Raw genomic sequence first — 18,787 nt, 5'->3', positions numbered from 1 at the left:
TGCTAATGTCACATAAAAAGCACACAGTACACTCTGTAAAGTGGTTGATATTAGGAAGTGTAACTAGCCATAGAAACCATGCCAAAACAGACAGCAGAGCTCAGTGCAGCCTTCTAACCTGCTTGTTCCTGTCAAACTGTCCGACTCATGTCAGCATGGAAAACGAATGTTAAATGATGATGACAATTGTTAAAATGTTGCAACTAACCAGAGAAGCTTTCCGGGCTTCTTCATAGGCATCCATGTCAACTACCAAACCATGCTCATCAACAATTAGTTGAGTCAGGTCAATTGGAAAACCATAGGTATCATACAGTCGCCAAGCAATATCACCTGAAACAGAAGATGAGAAATTAGTACTTTTCCATATAACCTTCTTGTAGGAGTAGAGGTTACATTTAATACTAAGCCTAAGATGCCTGCATTTTTCAAGAATTAGCTGGCTAGACTGATAGGCCTGTAAGCTAGAAGATTAGGACTGTCGGAGACTATAAGGATTGCAAAGAGGCAGACAAATTGCCACATTTAATAAAATTAGGGAATTACATTTGTTTTTATCATTAAAAAAAAAAAAAGAAAATACTGCAACAATGATAGGTTGAAAGAAATATAGTAATAAAAAAATATATAGTATTTGTATTAACAGAGTAAATGTCATAAAGGTGTCCAATGTAATAAATATACAAGAACTGAAGTACCTGGAAGAGATTTTTTCCCGTCTAATTTGGCAATGCTTCTTTGTAAAAGTCTCTGCCCACGGGAGAGTGTCTTCAAAAACTGGCTCTCTTCTTCATTAATGATATCTTTCACCTAAAATGAAAAATAATTAGAAAAAATATACAGGATCCATGGAGAAAAATATGTGGCAAGTTTTTTCTTCTTTTTACCATTTTTATCAGCTATAAAGTTCTTTTTTTATTTTGTAAATAGGTCATGACTGAGTCATATAAGAATATATATAAATATAACAAATAGGTTAAAATATCAACCTTTCACTATGTCAATTAACAACAAGTAATACAGCAGAATATTAACTTTGAAATATTAATTGAATAATTTAGTCTAACATTGTACATGATAGTTAATTATTTTGAAATCTTAGTTCAGACAAAGGATCAAGCAAATTCAGACAAAGGATCAAGAACATTCACCTTAATCCTTCAGATTAAAATAAGGTTCTGTGTACATGTTTTAATGTCTCCATTTTACACCCACTTTTTTTTTTACCAACCAATTTATTTGAATTTAAGAAAACTGTTGTGAAGAAATATTTTGGGGTTCAAAAAAAGACAATGCTGCAAAATGTAACACTTTTCTTTTCTTCAGTGAATATATATATTTTCTTAATTATTGTATTTTAATAGCGAGGAGCTTACCATTTGAGGATCTTTAGCAACTTCAGGGAAAGTTGATTTCTGTAAATTGGAAAAAACAAAAAGAAAAAGAAGTTATTAAAAAAATATTCATAAGAGTAAAAAAAATCAATAATTAATATGACTGCTTTGGGTAGGTGGGTCATCACAATTAGTGGCAGGAAACACATTTATAACAAAATTGTCCGCAAAAATTCCAAAACTAACTTATGATAAATTGAAAGCAATAGTAAAACATGGAAAAAATTAAGGAAGTAAGAGCTTCTTAGTAAAGCACAAGCCATAAATTTATAGAGAAGACAAAGATTCTGTGACATTCACATCTTTCACAAGAGTGTAAAGCTACCAATCCAAGACAAAAGAGATACATGGAGCCCAGAGGCAGGAAGTTTTGGCGAGAAATTCACATGACAGACATGGGTGAAAGTGTCAGTGATATTTACAACAACAGTGTTCACTAAATTTCTTGGAGGTGATAGTCCAATGGTGATTAATATAGGAGAGTAGGTCTCCAGCAGATCTGACTTCATTCATAATGCCAGATGTACTGCTGGTCACTAAGGGGAGGTGAAAAGATTTAAAGAAGACCGTTATTAATGACTTTCTTCATTGGTTTTGAGATACTGGAAATGTATGATAGAACAGGTTAGTATTTGGCAGTGAGACGGGGATGGCTCCTTCTTGAGACTAGGACATGTAGCAGGTTTCAAGATCAGTATGTATCTTGGGTGGTGGGAGAAACTGAAGATTTTATGAAGGGCTAGATCTGAAGTGGATTGTTTGAGGACACTGAAAAAGACATTGTCAAGATCAGTGGCCTTCTTGGTTAGAAGTGACCAGCAATACTTTCAAACTAGGTGTGTATGTTTACATGATGATTCAGCCTAATGGTTTGGAAAGGGATGGGTTTGAAGGGGACTTACCTAATGTGTACAGCGTAGAGTTGGATATATAGCAAGCAGCAAATGTGGAGAAGTGAAGGGAAGAAGGGTTTCACCAAGTCGGTAGAGCTCCTTTTGGCAAAGGATCAAAAGAATCAGGTTACAGTTTCTGAGGTAGGAGAGCTTGTAAGCTGTGATGCAGGAAGACATACTTTGCAGTTTGAATGGTCTTACAAAAAATGCAGTCTGGAGCACTCCAGTTTGTGGAGGTGGGTGACTTTCTCCAAGCATTGTAGGCTGCATTTTTTTTTTGCCTTGTCTGCTGCAGTACAGATATGAGTGAACCACAGAGAGAACTTGTGTTGCAAGTATTTTGTGCAAGGTGTAGAGGGACATGTTTGAGAAAATGGGTTCAAACACAGCTGTTCAGTAACAAACTTCAGTAAATATTCAGAGAACAATTGTTGTGTTTTTATACCAATGTTGATCACTCCTTGTATTTGTAACAAAAATGAGGAAAAAAAACAACAAAAAGGATGACAATAGGCAGTTACTTTGAGACAGCAAAAAAGAAATTGAAAACTTTGGTAGAGGAAGAGGAGGAGGAAGATCTGGTTGACCAAGAGATGGTCTTTTTTTTTAATGGCATTCACCATAATTAATATACAACATTAATAAACTGAATAACTATAGCATTACCAGAATGGCAACAACAGTATCCACAAGAGATGCAAAGAAGCCTGGTTTGCCCTTGAGTTTTTCTGTAGCATAGCGGACAGCACGCCTGAGGATACGACGCAAAACGTAACTGAAATAGTAATATAGAATTATATTAAAGCCACGATAAAAGATAAAGCTGACAGTCAACTAGTTACAATTTATAAACAATAATTTAATAAAAGCATCAACAAACAACAATACTTCAAATACAAAATGATCTACAACTATTGATTGTAATCGAAGATTATCAATATTTCCAAAAGAGTGAGGGACTTTAAGAAATCCAAGATTAAACCTAAATGTTACTAAACTGATTAGCAAATAATGAGGCAGTGTTGGAACTAAAGAATATTGGTTCTATAACGGTAACAATTAACAAGTTATTAATTGGTTGGTTGGTTGGTTGGTATGGCTGGTGCATATGGGAGTGTAAAGGAAGTCATCTGTCTAAATAGTTTTAAGTTTAAACTCAAGTGAATATTGAAGGAGGTTCTGAAGTGTATTAGAATCTCAATCATTGCATCATTAAAGACAAAGCGTTTATCTCTAACAAATAATAATGAGATTATTGTATACAGTGCTCAAGTTCATTACAGCTCATCGGAAGTAGCCAAAAGTGCATGAACAATACATAGAATAGTGCACAGGAAGGGAACACTGAATGAGTTGTTAAAAAAAGGTGGGGATGACATCAAGTGTACTGTTGGCAAATTTCAGGAAGCATGGAAGTTTTAAAGGATGCAGTGTCCCAATAGTTTATTCCATGCTTCAGCAATTCTGAGTGTGAAAAAAAAATGTTTCGGAAAGGTGTGGGTGTTGTGTTAGTTTTTGATTTTGTAAGCATGTCCACAAGAGTACTTTACTACAAGATACACGTTCACAATTAATTGGACAAGAATCCAATACCTCATCTGTCTGTTGTTTCACATCAAATGTTTCTAAAAACATAATATAAAGAAGAAAGTAAAAGCTTACCCACGTCCACTGTTGTCTGGTCGTCCTCCATCAGACAAAGCAACTGTCAATGTTCGGGCATGATCTGCAAGTACTCGGTAGGCCATGTCAATTCCATCCACATCCTCAGCACCAACTTTACCATTGTATACAGGGCAATCAGTCCCCTAGACACACGGTAAACATACCAAGATGAGGTTATATTACCAAGAAATTGTTATAGCTAGGTTACATAATTAAATTCAATAAATATTAGATTTATATGTTTCTTTATTGCCCACAAGGGGTTAAACATAGAGGGGACAAACAAGGACAGACAAAGGGATTAAGTCGATTACATCGACTCCAGTGCTTAACTGGTACTTAATTATCAACCCCGAAAGGATGAAAGGCAAAGTCGACCTCAGTGAAATCTGAATTAAGAACGTAACGGCAGACGAAATACCGCTAAGCATTTCGCCTGGTACGCTAACGTTTTTGCCAGCTTGCCGCCTAATATTATATTAGATTTATAATACCAATATTAAGGTAAAAAACAACAAACAGGCTAATGCTGGCTGGATGAAAAGTACTCACAGTACCACTTCATCAAGCATCTCAATGAAGATGGAAGAATGAAGTAGCTCACACAAACTTGGGAATACTGGACATCACAAATGGAATGAAACACACTCATGATATAACAAGAGATGCTATATACCAGGCACATGTCTAGACATCATGATGGTTGTAAATGGGCGTCATCATTATACAAGTGAAGTTGTTCATTTCCAGCCTTCAGTGAGAAAATAATGCCTTGCTTGGAAACGGGTGAGGATTGGCAACAGGAAAGGAATCCAACTGTAAAAAAAATTTTCTTCAACAAATTCCATCTGATCCATGCAATGTGGATGTTAAATGATGTTGATGAGTGAAATGTAAATAAATACATAACTACACGATAATCTATTTTCTCATTTTTTTTTTCATTCATTTCCTCTTTTGCCAATCTTGTGACCTTCAAAACCCTACAACCAACCTCTTGGCCATGTCATCTACACCCCATAAACTCTTCAGTCCTACATGTAACTTCCAATATATTTTCCCAAGCTTTTAGTCTCTGCTTCATCAGTCAACACAACACACATCACTTCAGCTTAATTTAAGGGAAAAAAATATCATCATCATTTAACATCCATTCTTCTATGCTTGCATGAGTCAGACAGAATTTGTTGAGGTAGATTTTCTACAGCCAGATGCCCTTCTTGTTGCGAACCCCCACCTGTTTCCAAGAAAAAGTAATATTTCCCCATGGCCAGACATATTTTTTATGGAAGACTGGAAATGAACAACATTGCTAATGTGAAAGTGATGCTCATTTACTAACTACCGTCACATTACGTCAAAAGTAGGCTACAGACACACTCAGATACATACATTAGCAAAGGGTGATGCATAGTGGGGGCTCAAATCACACACCTTTGTTTACACCCATCCATATTTTATTTAAGGGAATCATACAAGGACAGAAATCTGGACATTCACTATAATGCCATTTGGGAATTCAAAACCATGTCATTATTGCACAAAAAGAACAGCTTAGATATACATTCATTTGATTTATAAACGGTTACCATAAACTCAAAATAAAATCTTGTAGAAACAGGAGCAGGCTTGGCTGTATGGTTGAGAAGATAGCTTTGCAACCACATGGTTTCAGCACTTTGGGCAGCCGTTCAAGAATTTGGACCTGGAGATCTCCATTTCCAGCGACTTCGAAGGTCACCTCCCAACGGTGTCGGGCGTCAACGAAGAGCCCTCGACTACAACAAGACGACCAAAGTTTTCTTTTTTTTCCAAGGTCTGGGGTCTCTTGCCCCTAAGCCCTAGACCATCACCTAATCGCCCTTACCCATCTTGTTGCTTAACAACAACAACAACAACAACAACACTTTGGGCAAGTGTCTTCTACTATAACTCTGGGCTGACCAATGTCTTATGAGAGAGTTTGGTAGACAAAAACTGTGTAAAAGCTTGTCATGTGTGGTGATGATGGGGGCTTAGAGTCTGTTTGTTGCCACCATTTGACAACTGGTGCTGGATGTCTATATTCTCTATCTTAGTAGTTCAGCAAAAGAGACCAATAGAATATGTACCAGACCTTAAAATAAGTACTGGGATTGATCTGTCCGACTAAAAACACTGAAAGGTGGCCCGGAATGGCCACATTCCAATGACTGAAAGAAGTAAAAAATAAAACACATAACAGCAAACATCTATTATGACATACCTTTTGAATTGCCTCAAAAATTGGGGTAAATACATCTGTATCGTAATTGGACATTTTTTCCTGCAGTACAGAGACCAATCTCTCAAAACCCATACCACAGTCAATATGCTTTTTGGGCAAATTAGATAATGAACTATCAGCTTCTCTGTTTGGTAAATAAAAAAGAATATGTGTCAATAATATCAAATGATGGTGAAGAGACAAAGAACAGAATAAAACAGCTTTATAAAATCAGCTTCATAAATATCTTAATACATAAAATTGACAAATGAAAAGTGCATTAAGCAGTGTTGAATGAAATATAGTTATGTATAGGCGCAGGAGTGGCTGTGTGATAAGTAGCTTGCTAACCAACCACATGGTTCCGGGTTCAGTCCCACTGCGTGGCATCTTGGGCAAGTGTCTTCTGCTATAGCCCCGGGCCGACCAATGCCTTGTGAGTGGATTTGGTATATGGAAACTGAAAGAAGCCCGTCGTATATATGTATATATATATATATATATGTATGTGTGTGTTTGTGTGTCTGTGTTTGTCCCCCTAGCATTGCTTGACAACCGATGCTGGTGTGTTCACGTACCCGTAACTTAGCGGTTCGGCAAAAGAGAACGATAGAATAAGTACTGGGCTTTCAAAGAATAAGTCCCGGGGTCGATTTGCTCGACTAAAGGCGGTGCTCCAGCATGGCCGCAGTCAAATGACTGAAACAAGTAAAAGAGTAAAAGAGAGAGTATAGTGTTATTTAATATGTTTCATCATCATCATCATTTAACGTCCATTGTCCATGCTGGCATGGGTTGGATGGTTGCGCCAGGATTCAATTTGATTTGGCATGGTTTTTGTATGGCTGGATGCCTTTCCTAACACCAACCAACCAATCTGAGAGAGTAATGGGTGCTTTTACGTGCCACTGGTATGGGTGCCAATTTGCATGACACCAGTATCTGCCACGACTACAAATTTGTTCGGCTTGATGGGTCTTATTCTCAAGCATGAAATAATGCCAAAGGTCTTGGTCATTGCTTCCATGAGGCCCAACACTTGAAAGGAGCTCAACCACTTTGCCTCCATGAGGCCCAACACTCCAAAGGAACTCAGCCACTTCACCTCCATCAGGCCCGCTTAAAAGGAACTCAGTCACCTCTCCTCCGTCAGGTCCAACACTCAGTGTTTTGTCTTTCCATGTCTGGATGTACACAAACAGGTTAAAAAACACTATACATAACTATAGTGGTTTCAAATTTTAGCACAAAACCAGCAATTTCAGGAGAGAACCTACAACAACCCCAGTGCTCAACTGGTATTTATGGCAATTTTCATATCCTACTTAATGTGGATATATTGTTAAAATGCCTTGAGAAATCTTCTCATATACACATTTAGTGGTAAGAAGTACAGACATATTGATGTTGGTAGCAGATGAGAAATAGTCCAACACTGGTGGTGGAACTGCTAGAGCATGTGAGATCAGTGTGTTTGCACTTCATCAGTAGCAGGCATCCACTCACTAACTGGGATCCACCAGCAAGGTCATGCACTATTTATCTTGATATGAGATCATCCTGTTGCACACACATGGTTGTGATGTATGTGCCTGGTGTACCCTTATCAGATGGGAAGTCATGATGGGTATACTGGACTTCGTATATTTTACCCCAGTGTCACTTTGATGACATGCACTGCTCTCGCAAATAAAAAAAATAATAATAATAAAAAACAGAGAGTTTATGTGTGAAAGAGTGATAGAATAATACTCACCTGTTAAACTGAATGAAAACCAAGTTCCAAATCTCAAGGACATTAGGATCATCCATATTTACTAAGTGGCTGGCATCTCGTCCACCAATTCTGTCAAAATGAATCTCTGAACAAGGTCCACAGGGACCAGTTTCTCCCATTTCCCAGAAATTGTCTTTTGCATCAAAAGGAAGGATATGGCTCTCTGGGAGACTGAAAATGTAAAGTAACATTTTACAAAACATTATATTTTTAATGAAGACTATAGGTTCCTGTTTTGACATCTTTAATGAGACATAAAATAGTGTTGTACTAATTTAAAAATTCATTTGCTTCATTTAATGTTGAATGAATTAATTCTTTGTTGAAACCTAATAGAGAGTATCAGGAGCAACATCAGGAGTAAGAGAAATTCTATGACAATGATTTTATTCTTAATTTGTTCCAGCAGATTTGAATGTATGTTAATAGTTGTGTTTCATCACAGAACAACTTCTCCATTACAACAAATGTGTATTCATAACACTTATGTGTCATTAATGCAAAGACTCCGGGAGAGCCAGTGTTTCAACATTGCTATGTCTCATCAGCCAAAGGCACTCCAAACAAATGATTCTAGCAAAAGTCAAAGCTCTTGTTTAAAACCAGTGAACTGTTTGTTGATCTGTGCCGACATCTGACAACCAATAACAATTGCCAGATTTTAATATATCAAATATCAAGAAAAAATTAAAATAAAAAGGCAAACTGATTTAAATCTATGTGTGTATGAGAGAGAGAGAGTATGCACATACATTGAGGCTTCACTCCATTGCTACTCTGAGTTTGTTGTTTCTGTTTTTCTGTTGCCATGTAAAACACCAAAGGAAATCTCAACTTGAAATAAATATATATATATATATAAACACTTACCCAAGATCTAACCAAATTTGTTTACATTCATCATCTGGGTCCAAATTAGTCGCAGGATTGCCACCAAAGTAAGTCACATACAAACGATCCTTTTCCAAACCTAGTCTCTCTACAAGGTATTCCCATGCCCAAGAACATATTTCTTTCTGAAAGTAAAAATTACCAGTTTATCATGAATTTTCAATGCTATCAACAGAGATAAAACAGTCATTTCTCTTGTCTATCTTGTGTCATTTTGTCCCTCATTTCACTTCAAATGTAACACCTGTATTCCATGCACACTTTCAAAACAGTGCAGAATCATAATGTACGTTTATTTGATCCTTAAACTTAACTCTCATAAGTCATTCATCCAAATGTGGTTTTCATACTTCATACCACACAATGCTGGATCATAAACATCTCTACACCACAACTGCAGGCTAAAAATATGTCAACATGCGTTGTTTAACAAAAAGACTGCTTATATTAGAGTAGATATTCAACATCATTTTAACACCCACTTATCCATTCTTGTACGAGTCAGATAAATTTTTTTGTGGCCAGATGCTTTTCCTGTAGCCAACCCTTAGGACAATGACACTCATTTAACAAGCATCCTGTGATATCGAGACTTACACATACATTTGTGTACCAGATCCACTCACAAGGATTTGATCAGTCTGAGGCTATAAAAGAAGACACTTGCCCAAGATGCCATGCAGTGGGACAGAACCCAAACCATGTAGTTGGGAAGCAAACTTCTTACCACGAACCTATTCAAACAAAGTAAATTAATACTTCACATATTTATACTTTAAATTAAGAATGGGGATGTTTTCGGTTTGAACGGCAGTTTTTTCTAGTGGTGTCATATGAAATTGTCACCCATAATTATGACCCTAGTATCGATCTATTACATTTCAATGTTTTAGGGTTAGGGTTAGGGGTGAGGGGAAGGGTATCTTTTTTCTTCAGAAATGTAAATAAACCCAATCTGTTTCTTAAACGAGGGACATAGTCATACGGCACAGAATGTTTTTTACCTCAATAGACGTCAGTGATTGGTTGAAATTGCAGAAATTGAAGAAAGAAAACAACAAATATCTTACAAACTATAGAATTTTCTCAATAAAGCCAAGAGAAAATGATGTTTTATAAACACATCCTACCAGTATACGAAGCTAAACATTTTTTAGTTACCTAGAAATTATGTTAAAAACTGCCGTTCAAACCAAAAAGATCCAAGAATTGTGAATAGGAAATGGCAAAAAAGGGCCTTACATTTATGCAAATAGAATATCTTTACCTATTTTTTATAGATTATTCCTTAATTTATAAATATTATTTTCCAAATCGTCATAAATTTAAATAATTCTTCTACCATATATTGTTTAGACCTGCATTCCAAAAGAAATGAAGTTTCATGGTTTTTGCCAAATACTTAGAAGAATTTAAAATATTTCAAATACTACAAAGAAATTTGGTAAGTATAGGTTCGTCTGTCTATTCCTTTGTCTCAAGCCAATATATAATGATAAAACAGAGGATAAAAACAGAAAATAATTCTAAAATACTGACCTTATAATAATCACCAAATGACCAATTCCCCAACATTTCAAAGAAAGTGTGATGGTAGACATCTTTGCCTACATCCTCAAGATCATTGTGTTTTCCACCAGCACGAATACATTTTTGTGTGTTAGCTGTTCGGACCCATTTTGACATATCACTACTAGGATCAACAGTTCCTAAAAAAATTGGTTTAAACTGAAACAAAAAATGGATAGTATTAGAAAATATCTACACAGGTATAAAGTTCATTTTACATTTAATATACAACATAAAACAGTCTAAAACTATTTTACAGTTGCTATGTCTGGTGTAAGCTTCTTAGTTTTAAGTTCTTCTGCACTGTTCAGTACATTGGGCAGGAAGCTTTCTCCCACCAGGTTATGTTGGTTGCTATTCTTGCACATCCATTCCATGTAATGCTGGCTGTCTTCAGGTCATCTTGTAGTTTCCCTGGTTGGATGCCCTTCCTAATGCCAACCACTTTATGGCATGAAAGGCGGCGATCTGGCAGAAACGTTAGCACGCCGGGCGAAATGCTTAGTGGTATTTCGTCTGCCGTTAGGTTCTGAGTTCGAATTCCGCCGAGGTCGACTTTGCCTTTCATCCTTTCGGGGTCGATAAATTAAGTACCAGTTACGCACTGGGGTCGATATAATCGACTTAATCAGTTTGTCTGTCCTTGTTTGTCCTCTCTGTGTTTAGCCCCTTGTGGGTAGTAAAGAAATAGGCATGTACTGGGTGCTGTTTTTCATTGAGGTCACCATGCAGTTTGCAAGACTCTGAGTGTTGTTCCATTACACAAATGGTCCACAATATTTTTTACAGTTACATCAAGGAATGCATGGAAGAAGAGGTGATGTGAATCCAAGCATGTTGACTTACAGTGATAAGACACTGGATGAAAACAAATAGAAAAATACCATGTTGTATCCAACCCCTGCTAGAACCATTGATAACAATAAATAAGGATTCTTTGTTATATATGACATATATATAGGCGCAGGAGTGGCTGTGTGGTAAGTAGCTTGCTAACCAACCACATGGTTCCGGTTCAATCCCACTGCGTGGCATTGGGCAAGTGTCTTCTGCTATAGCCCCGGGCCGACCAATGCCTTGTGAGTGGATTTGGTAGACGGAAAATGAAAGAAGCCTGTCGTATAATGTATATATATATATGTATATGTGTGTGTTTGTGTTTGTTCCCCTAGCATTGCTTGACAACCGCTGCTGGTGTGTTTACGTCCCCGTACTTAGCGTTCGGCAAAAAGAGACCGATAGAATAAGTACTGGGCTTACAAAAAGAATAAGTCCCGGGGTCGAGTTGCTCGACTAAAGGCAGTGCTCCAGCATGGCCGCAGTCAAATGACTGAAACAAGTAAAAGAGTAAAAGAAAAGAGTATATCACAAATATTGATATCACCAGTAAATTACATACCTGATTCATGCCAGCATTTGCAAATAATAATGTTGGGTCATCGTGGGGAATCACAGATGAAGAATGGACATACAAGTGCTCTTTCTCCTTGAAGAAATCAAGAAAGCTGTTTCTCACTTGACTACTTGTTAAGTAAGTCTTCATACTGGAAACTGTCATAAAAATAAAAGCAAAGTTTTACAGCCGGATCAACAAAATTAGCAATAGAAATTGTCTACTTCAATAAAACCCTTAAATCACGTGCAGGCATAGCTGTATGGTTCTGGGTCCAGTCCTACTGCATGACATCTTGGGCAGGTATCTTCTACTGAAATCTTCAGAGTGAAATAGGAAGCATGTAAAATGTGTGTGTGTGAGTGTGTAAACTAGTGTCAAGATGCATCACCTAACACTAAAATAAGTACTAGGAATAAATATAATCAGCTAACACTCTTAATTATGATGCCTTAAGACAGTTGAAATCAGTAAAGGAATAAAGGGAAAAGAGAAGTTCATATGAATCTAATAAAAATAAAATTATTGCAGCGTGGAAGGTGTTTATAAGCCATTTAAGAAACACACAAAAACCATTTGATTCACTTCAACATTTAAATTTAATTTGTCAAAATATTTTCGTCGCTTTGAGACCGTGACCTGTTCACTGACAAAACTTTGTGTTTCTTAAATGGCTTATAAACACCTTCCACGCTACAATTGTTTTCGTTCTAGCACACGATCTCAGATCAGGTCACTTGTTATGCAAGTACATCTCCAAAAATAAAATTGTTTCAAAGATATCATTTATGACAATTCTAAAAATATCAATTTGTTATTCTCTCTAAAGAATTGGGCTTACATTTTCATTTTCACAGTAAGCTTTTCTTATTCTTAAATTTTTACAACGAACATTCAACTGAGTTTTAATTTGTTTAAATCACTGCCATCTTTATACTTCTAGTTACTCTCACCCACCTTATATAGTGTTGGGTAGGCATATAGCTTCTCTATAACAAGACACCTGGAGTTGTTGCTCTATGATACTGTTTTAAAATTGTTTTAATTTTGTTTAAATCAGAAATAATTAGCTATTGTTAATTATTGTTTCTGTTGGTTATTATCTACAGATATTGTTTCTGTTAGTTATTATCCAGGGTTTTAAAAAAATGGAGTCGGAGAGACTACAGATATTAACACTATTAGTGACAAACCTGAGCAGGGAAGAGAAATATCTCAAATGCTGCCACTTGCTATCGATATAAATTTGGAAGCCATAAAAACAACTGAGGTCATTGACTTCCATTTGACTGTTGTGAAAAAAAAAAAAAAAATCATGTGGCTCAGATGTATTATATTGGTGCAAATAGGAGAGCAGGAACAAAGAACCAGACAGACACACACAAGAAAATACTCAATGCATTAAAACTGAAACATATGTAAATGTCAGCAGGTGAAATGCTCAACACAATGAATAACCTAATTCAGGTTGTTTATGATATGAATGGTCTTAAAATAAAAAATCCTGACAGACATACAGAAAGTTACCTGCACATAACTCAAGGGAAGTTCAACACTCATTTCACCAGGTGATCAAATGCCTTTATCTTCTGTTATAATCTTACTTCTAGAATACTTTATATGAACTACTCTACTTTTACTCTCAAGTTTCAAGGTCGCTGTTAGAGAGTAGGGAGGGGCATAGTTCTAATCCAGAGATTCACGGTCTATATATAGACCAGTGTTTTAGTTACATGCTACCATTAGTCAGTAATTAGTTGTGAAGATTGTGCATTACTATTAGGAATACTGTTAAACATGTGGTATAGAATGTATCCTTTTGATATCAGTGTTTACTGCAACCCTTATGACACCAGTCCTTGTAAAATACATTCTGTTGTCCTTACTATTTTCTATGAGCTATAATCAATGAACTCAACAACATTTATTTAGTTGGTTTAATTTCACTTCCTTTTTTTTTTTAATGTCTGTTTTCCATGTTGTCCTGGATAGTACAGTTTAACATGAGCTGACAAGTCAAACTGTGCCAAGCTCCAGTTTCAGCTTTGGCAGGGTTTCTATATAGCTAGATGCCTTTCCTAATGCCAATCACTTTACAATGTGTGGTGGATGCTTTTTTTTTTCATGCCACCAGCATTAAATGAGGTCACCAAGTAACATGCAAGACGTGAAAGAACAGGAAAAAGGAAGAGCTCTCTCAACTAAATTTGTGCGGGTGGGATTTTAGGGGCCAGTAGTTCTATGCCAGGTGTTGAGAGGTAAAAGTATCATAGAGCAACAACCCCAGGTGTCTTGTTATAGAGAAGCTATATGCCTACCCAACACTAAGGGTGGGTGAGAGTAACTAGAAGTATAAAGATGGCAGTGATAATATCTCAAGATACAAGAAGGTAAGAGAGAGAGAGAAGTAGCTCAAGAAGGAAAATAGACCAGAAAGGAGGATGACATGCAAAGTGGAGGTATGGTCATGTGGCGAGAATGGATGAGGATAGCTGTATGAAAAAGTGCCACACCCTAGCAGCTGAGGGATCCTGTGGATGAGGTAGACACAGGAAGACCTGTGATGAGGTGGTGAAGCACAACCTTCAAACATTAGGCCTCACCGAGGCAATGACTAGTGGCCGAGACCTTTGGAAATATGCAGTGTGTGAGAAGACCCAGCAAGCCAAGTGAGACCATAACTCGTGGCCTATGCCAGGGGTGTAACCAGCCCACTTATGCATACCTTTCCTTCACTGGACACTAAACTCTGCTTGCGAAGACCTGTTGAGGCAATCGAATCAAATTCAATAACTGGCACCCATGCCAGTGGAGTGCTAAGAGCACCATCCAAGTGTGATCGTTGACAGTGCCACTTGACTGGCTACTGTGCAGGTGGCACGTAAAAAACACCATTTAAGCGTGGCCATTGCCAGTACTGTCTGACTGGCACGTAAAAGCACCCACTGCACTCTTGGAGTGATTGGCGTTAAGAAGGGCATCCAGCTGTAGAGATTCTGCAAGATTAGATTGGAGCCTGGTGCAGCCATCTGGTTTGCCAGTCCTCAGTCAAATTGTCCAACCCATGCTAGCATGGAAAGCGAATGTTAAACAATGATGATGATGATATACACTAGACTACCTGTGACCTGTTGGGTCTCCAATAGTTCAAGGTACCCCAAAAAACTGTGTTTAGGAAGCTGTGGTCCAATTTACGCAAACCTTGTTTATTCCATTTGTATTCACATTTCAATGGTACCTTACTTTCAAAGTATTCTCCCATTATACACCAGTTTGGCTGTATTAAATTACTGACAAGCACGCATGCAGGCAATCATAAAGGTACCCGAAAAAAACCACATATCTTAGGAACCTATGGTCAGATTTACATGAAACTTGTCTTATAACATTTGTATTCCCATTTCAGGGGCACCTTACTTTCAGAGTATTTTCCCATTATGCACCAGTTTAGCTGTATTAAATTACAAACAAGCACACATGCAAGCAAACAAAACTATCCAGGTGTTCATAGTAAATAGCAATAATAACTCCAAGTTCCACAACTTAAATTTGTGGAAACAAACCCCATGTATCTCAAGAATCCCTAGTCCAATTTATGCGAAACTGGTTTTTTTGTTTACCTATGCCGGTGACACATAAAAAGCACCGTCCGAATGTGGCAGATGCCAGCGCTGCCTGACTTGCATCCGTGTCGGTAACACGTAAAAGCACCAACCGATCGTGGCTGTTTGCCAGCCTCCCCTGGCCCCTGTGCCAGAGGCACGTAAAAAGCACCCACTGCATTCACAGAGTGGTTAGTGTTAGGAAGGGCATCCAGCTGTAGAAACACTGCCAGATCAGACTGGAGCCTGGTGCAGCCTCCTGGCCTCCAAGACCCCAGTCGAACCATCCAACCCATGCTAGCATGGAAAACGGACGTTAAACGATGATGATGATTTCAGAGTTACCTTACTTTCAGAGTATTATTTTCCCATTATACATTGGCTTGGCTGTATTAAATTACAGACAAGTATGCAAGCAAGCAATCACAGAGTTTTAGTAGTACATAGATACACACACACATATATATGTAATGGGCTTCTTTCAGCTTTCGTCGACCAAATCCAATCTCAAGGTTAGCCAGGGGCTATAGTAGAAGATACTTGTTCATGGTGTCATGCAGGAGGAGTGAATCTGAAGTCATTTGGTTGTGAAGCAAACTTCTTACTACACAGCTATGTGTGTACCAATATTCAACAGTTATTTTTTAATTAAAGAAAATGCTGGCCTCAACTTTATACAATGTCTACACCAGTGCTTTTCAAACTTTTTGCTGAAGCGGAACCCCAAGGAAACATTCCACTGGCTCGGGGAACCCGTGCAATAATTTAATAGTCTTATGCACACATATCTGCACAGGAGAATTAAAAATTACTGCCGATTTTAGCAGTTTTGTAACTTCTTGCGGAACCCCTGGACTGTACTGGCGGAACCCTAAGGTCCTGCGGAACCCTGGTTGAAAACCACTGGTCTACACTGTAGATAACAATACCATTCTATTTCCTCCCCTCAACTACAATCTTGAATAGCTTTTAATATTTAGTACATAGAATTAATATAGAAAGAGATTTTTTAAAAATTAAATACAATAATACAAGTTTTCCAAGCAGGAATGGAGATCACTTTCGTGATTAAAAAGAAATTATATCATAGGCACTAAATACATTTGGAAAAAGAAAATGCTGTACCACACCCTTTATAAATGCAAAAACCTAACAAATTAGCTAAAACATTTAATGTCAACACATTTCTTGATTTTGTTTTTTTTTTCAACTACCAAATGGAAATCAATGATCTCAGCAGTTTCTAAATTTATGTCAATATCAAATAACAAAACACTCTAGATGTTTCTCTTCCCTGGTCATTGTTGTTACCTATGCTATTAATATCTATTTCTTTATTGCCCACAGAGCTATTAATATCTAGTCACTCCATCCTTCAAATCTCTAGCAATGAAAGTTTAATGGAAATATATTAGAAAACGTCACTCAGATTCTCTCTAGAAAACCTCCAGCTGGTTAAGTTATTACTTTTTTTCTTCCTACATATTTTCCAAGCAGTCTTTTAACTTCCTTCTCTAGACTACTTAGAAACTTGCCTTAAGACTACCTTCATAAATGATAATAAAAGAACAAGGTTTCATGATTATAAGGAATAATCATATATGAATGGTATAAATATGTAACTTAAATGAAATCTTGATGAGAGATAAGATGAAAAATGTTTTAATATTTTTTTTTAAATTAGTGCAAGTAAGGAAGCACCTCCATATTGTGTGTTAGGAACGCTTTTGGAAGCACCTCCATATTGTGTGTTGACGAGAAAAAGAAAGAAAAAGGCCTCAGTCATTAAGTGAAAACCGCGTTAGGAAGGGCATCCAGCCGTAGAAACACTGCCAGATCAGACTGGGCCTGATGCAGCCTTCTGGCTTCACAGACCCCAGTTGAACCGTCCAACCCATGCTAGCATGGAAAGCGGACGCTAAATGATGATGATGATGATTTTCCGGGTCTCTGATGGGGAAGAGGAAACAACTTTCACACTATACCTGGTCCAAAAGCTAGACACACAAAGACCAAGGGTGAACAGGAGCGACGGATTAACTTCAACACCCAAGAACTAGAACGGTCTATCCGACAAAGTTTCCGTCAATCAAATCTGACTGACAAGGCTTTGGTCGATCAGAGGCCATGCTGATAGACACTTGACCGAAGTGTCGTGCAGTGGGACTGAACCAGAAACCATGTAATTGTGAAGCGAACTTCTTTATCATACAGCCAAACATACACCTATATGTTTATGTAGTCCATAAACTAAATAATTTCAAATTATTAACAGAATTGATATCTACCAGTAAAACTAAATGAAATTATAATTCAATGAAATGAAGGGTTGAAGAAATAACTCATAAGCAACTAAATAATCCGAATTTAGTGAACGGGGCACTCTCTTCGTCGCAAACATTTAGGCTTCTTCAAATAGGTCTTCTCTTACTGCTATTAATGTTCAAATTGGCGCTTAATAATGCACGCCAGTCTGGTGAACTGTTAAAACACAAAGACGCGTACGAAAGAAACCTGATTGCGCACTAGAGGAGCACGGGTTTCTCGGTTTTCACTTAATGACTGAGGCCTTTTTCTTTCTTTTTCTAGTCAACACACAATATGGAGGTGCTTCCAAAACATTTGCACAAAATCTTTTGACGAGGCATTATCCATTTCCGATCATTAATTTGCTATCCTCTAGTCATATGCCAGATGGCGAGGCAAAACCTCGTGGATCTAACAGCTAAGTGTATGAGACTCCACCCCGTGCAACACATTTCTTTCTATGGGTCTTAACACTAAGAAAGCTTACTTTCGACACGTTTTATGTTGCTACCCGATAAAACACTTAATTCCACAATCAGATTCCCTCCTCTTCACCCTTCTTTTTATCAGGCCCATAACAAGAGATATAGGAGTTGTCTAGGAATAGCAATATGGCTATGAAATTTTTGCTATATTGCCATAATAAAACTTCATTCATAATTTTAATTCTATAGCCATATAGAGAAGAATTAAGATTCTATGTCAATATATTAATATCATTATTATAGTGTCTGTGCGTGAGTATATATATTTATTTATATATTGCAGAGGTATCCAAAAGTCGAAAATATATTTCTTCAACCCTTCATTTCATTGAATTATAATTTCATTTAGTTTTACTGGTAGATATGTGTTAATAATTTGAAATTATTTAGTTTATGGACTACATAAACATATAGGTGTATGTATGGTGTATGATAAAGAAGTTCGCTTCACATGACAGCGGCCTATATGTCTATAGGCTGTCGTGTTTATTAAAACTTAAGATATCAAAATATAAGCGGGTAGAAAGAATGATGCAATAGAAAACGTATATATGTTACATATTGCC

General features: G+C 37.1%; 1 protein-coding gene across 2 annotated transcripts in view; it reads right to left on the bottom strand.

The window, feature by feature from the left end:
* LOC115210790 (alanine--tRNA ligase, cytoplasmic) overlaps positions 1–18,787 on the bottom strand; it is a 38,584-nt gene that overhangs the window by 19,570 nt on the left and 227 nt on the right. For both annotated transcript variants that reach the window (XM_029779522.2, XM_036502505.1), the window contains 10 exons: positions 11,834–11,985; positions 10,405–10,593; positions 8,845–8,990; positions 7,954–8,145; positions 6,198–6,342; positions 3,950–4,095; positions 2,954–3,062; positions 1,377–1,415; positions 699–810; positions 209–333 (listed from right to left, as the gene is read on the bottom strand). In XM_029779522.2, the coding sequence (XP_029635382.1) occupies positions 209–333; positions 699–810; positions 1,377–1,415; positions 2,954–3,062; positions 3,950–4,095; positions 6,198–6,342; positions 7,954–8,145; positions 8,845–8,990; positions 10,405–10,593; positions 11,834–11,977 (1,347 nt within the window). In that variant the 5' untranslated portion in view covers positions 11,978–11,985. Of the gene's footprint in view, positions 1–208; positions 334–698; positions 811–1,376; positions 1,416–2,953; positions 3,063–3,949; positions 4,096–6,197; positions 6,343–7,953; positions 8,146–8,844; positions 8,991–10,404; positions 10,594–11,833; positions 11,986–18,787 lie in introns of those variants that run through there.

Source organism: Octopus sinensis, linkage group LG4 (genome assembly GCF_006345805.1).
Source record: "Octopus sinensis linkage group LG4, ASM634580v1, whole genome shotgun sequence".
NCBI lineage: Eukaryota > Metazoa > Mollusca > Cephalopoda > Octopoda > Octopodidae > Octopus > Octopus sinensis.
This window is presented reverse-complemented; position numbering and strand designations above follow the sequence as displayed.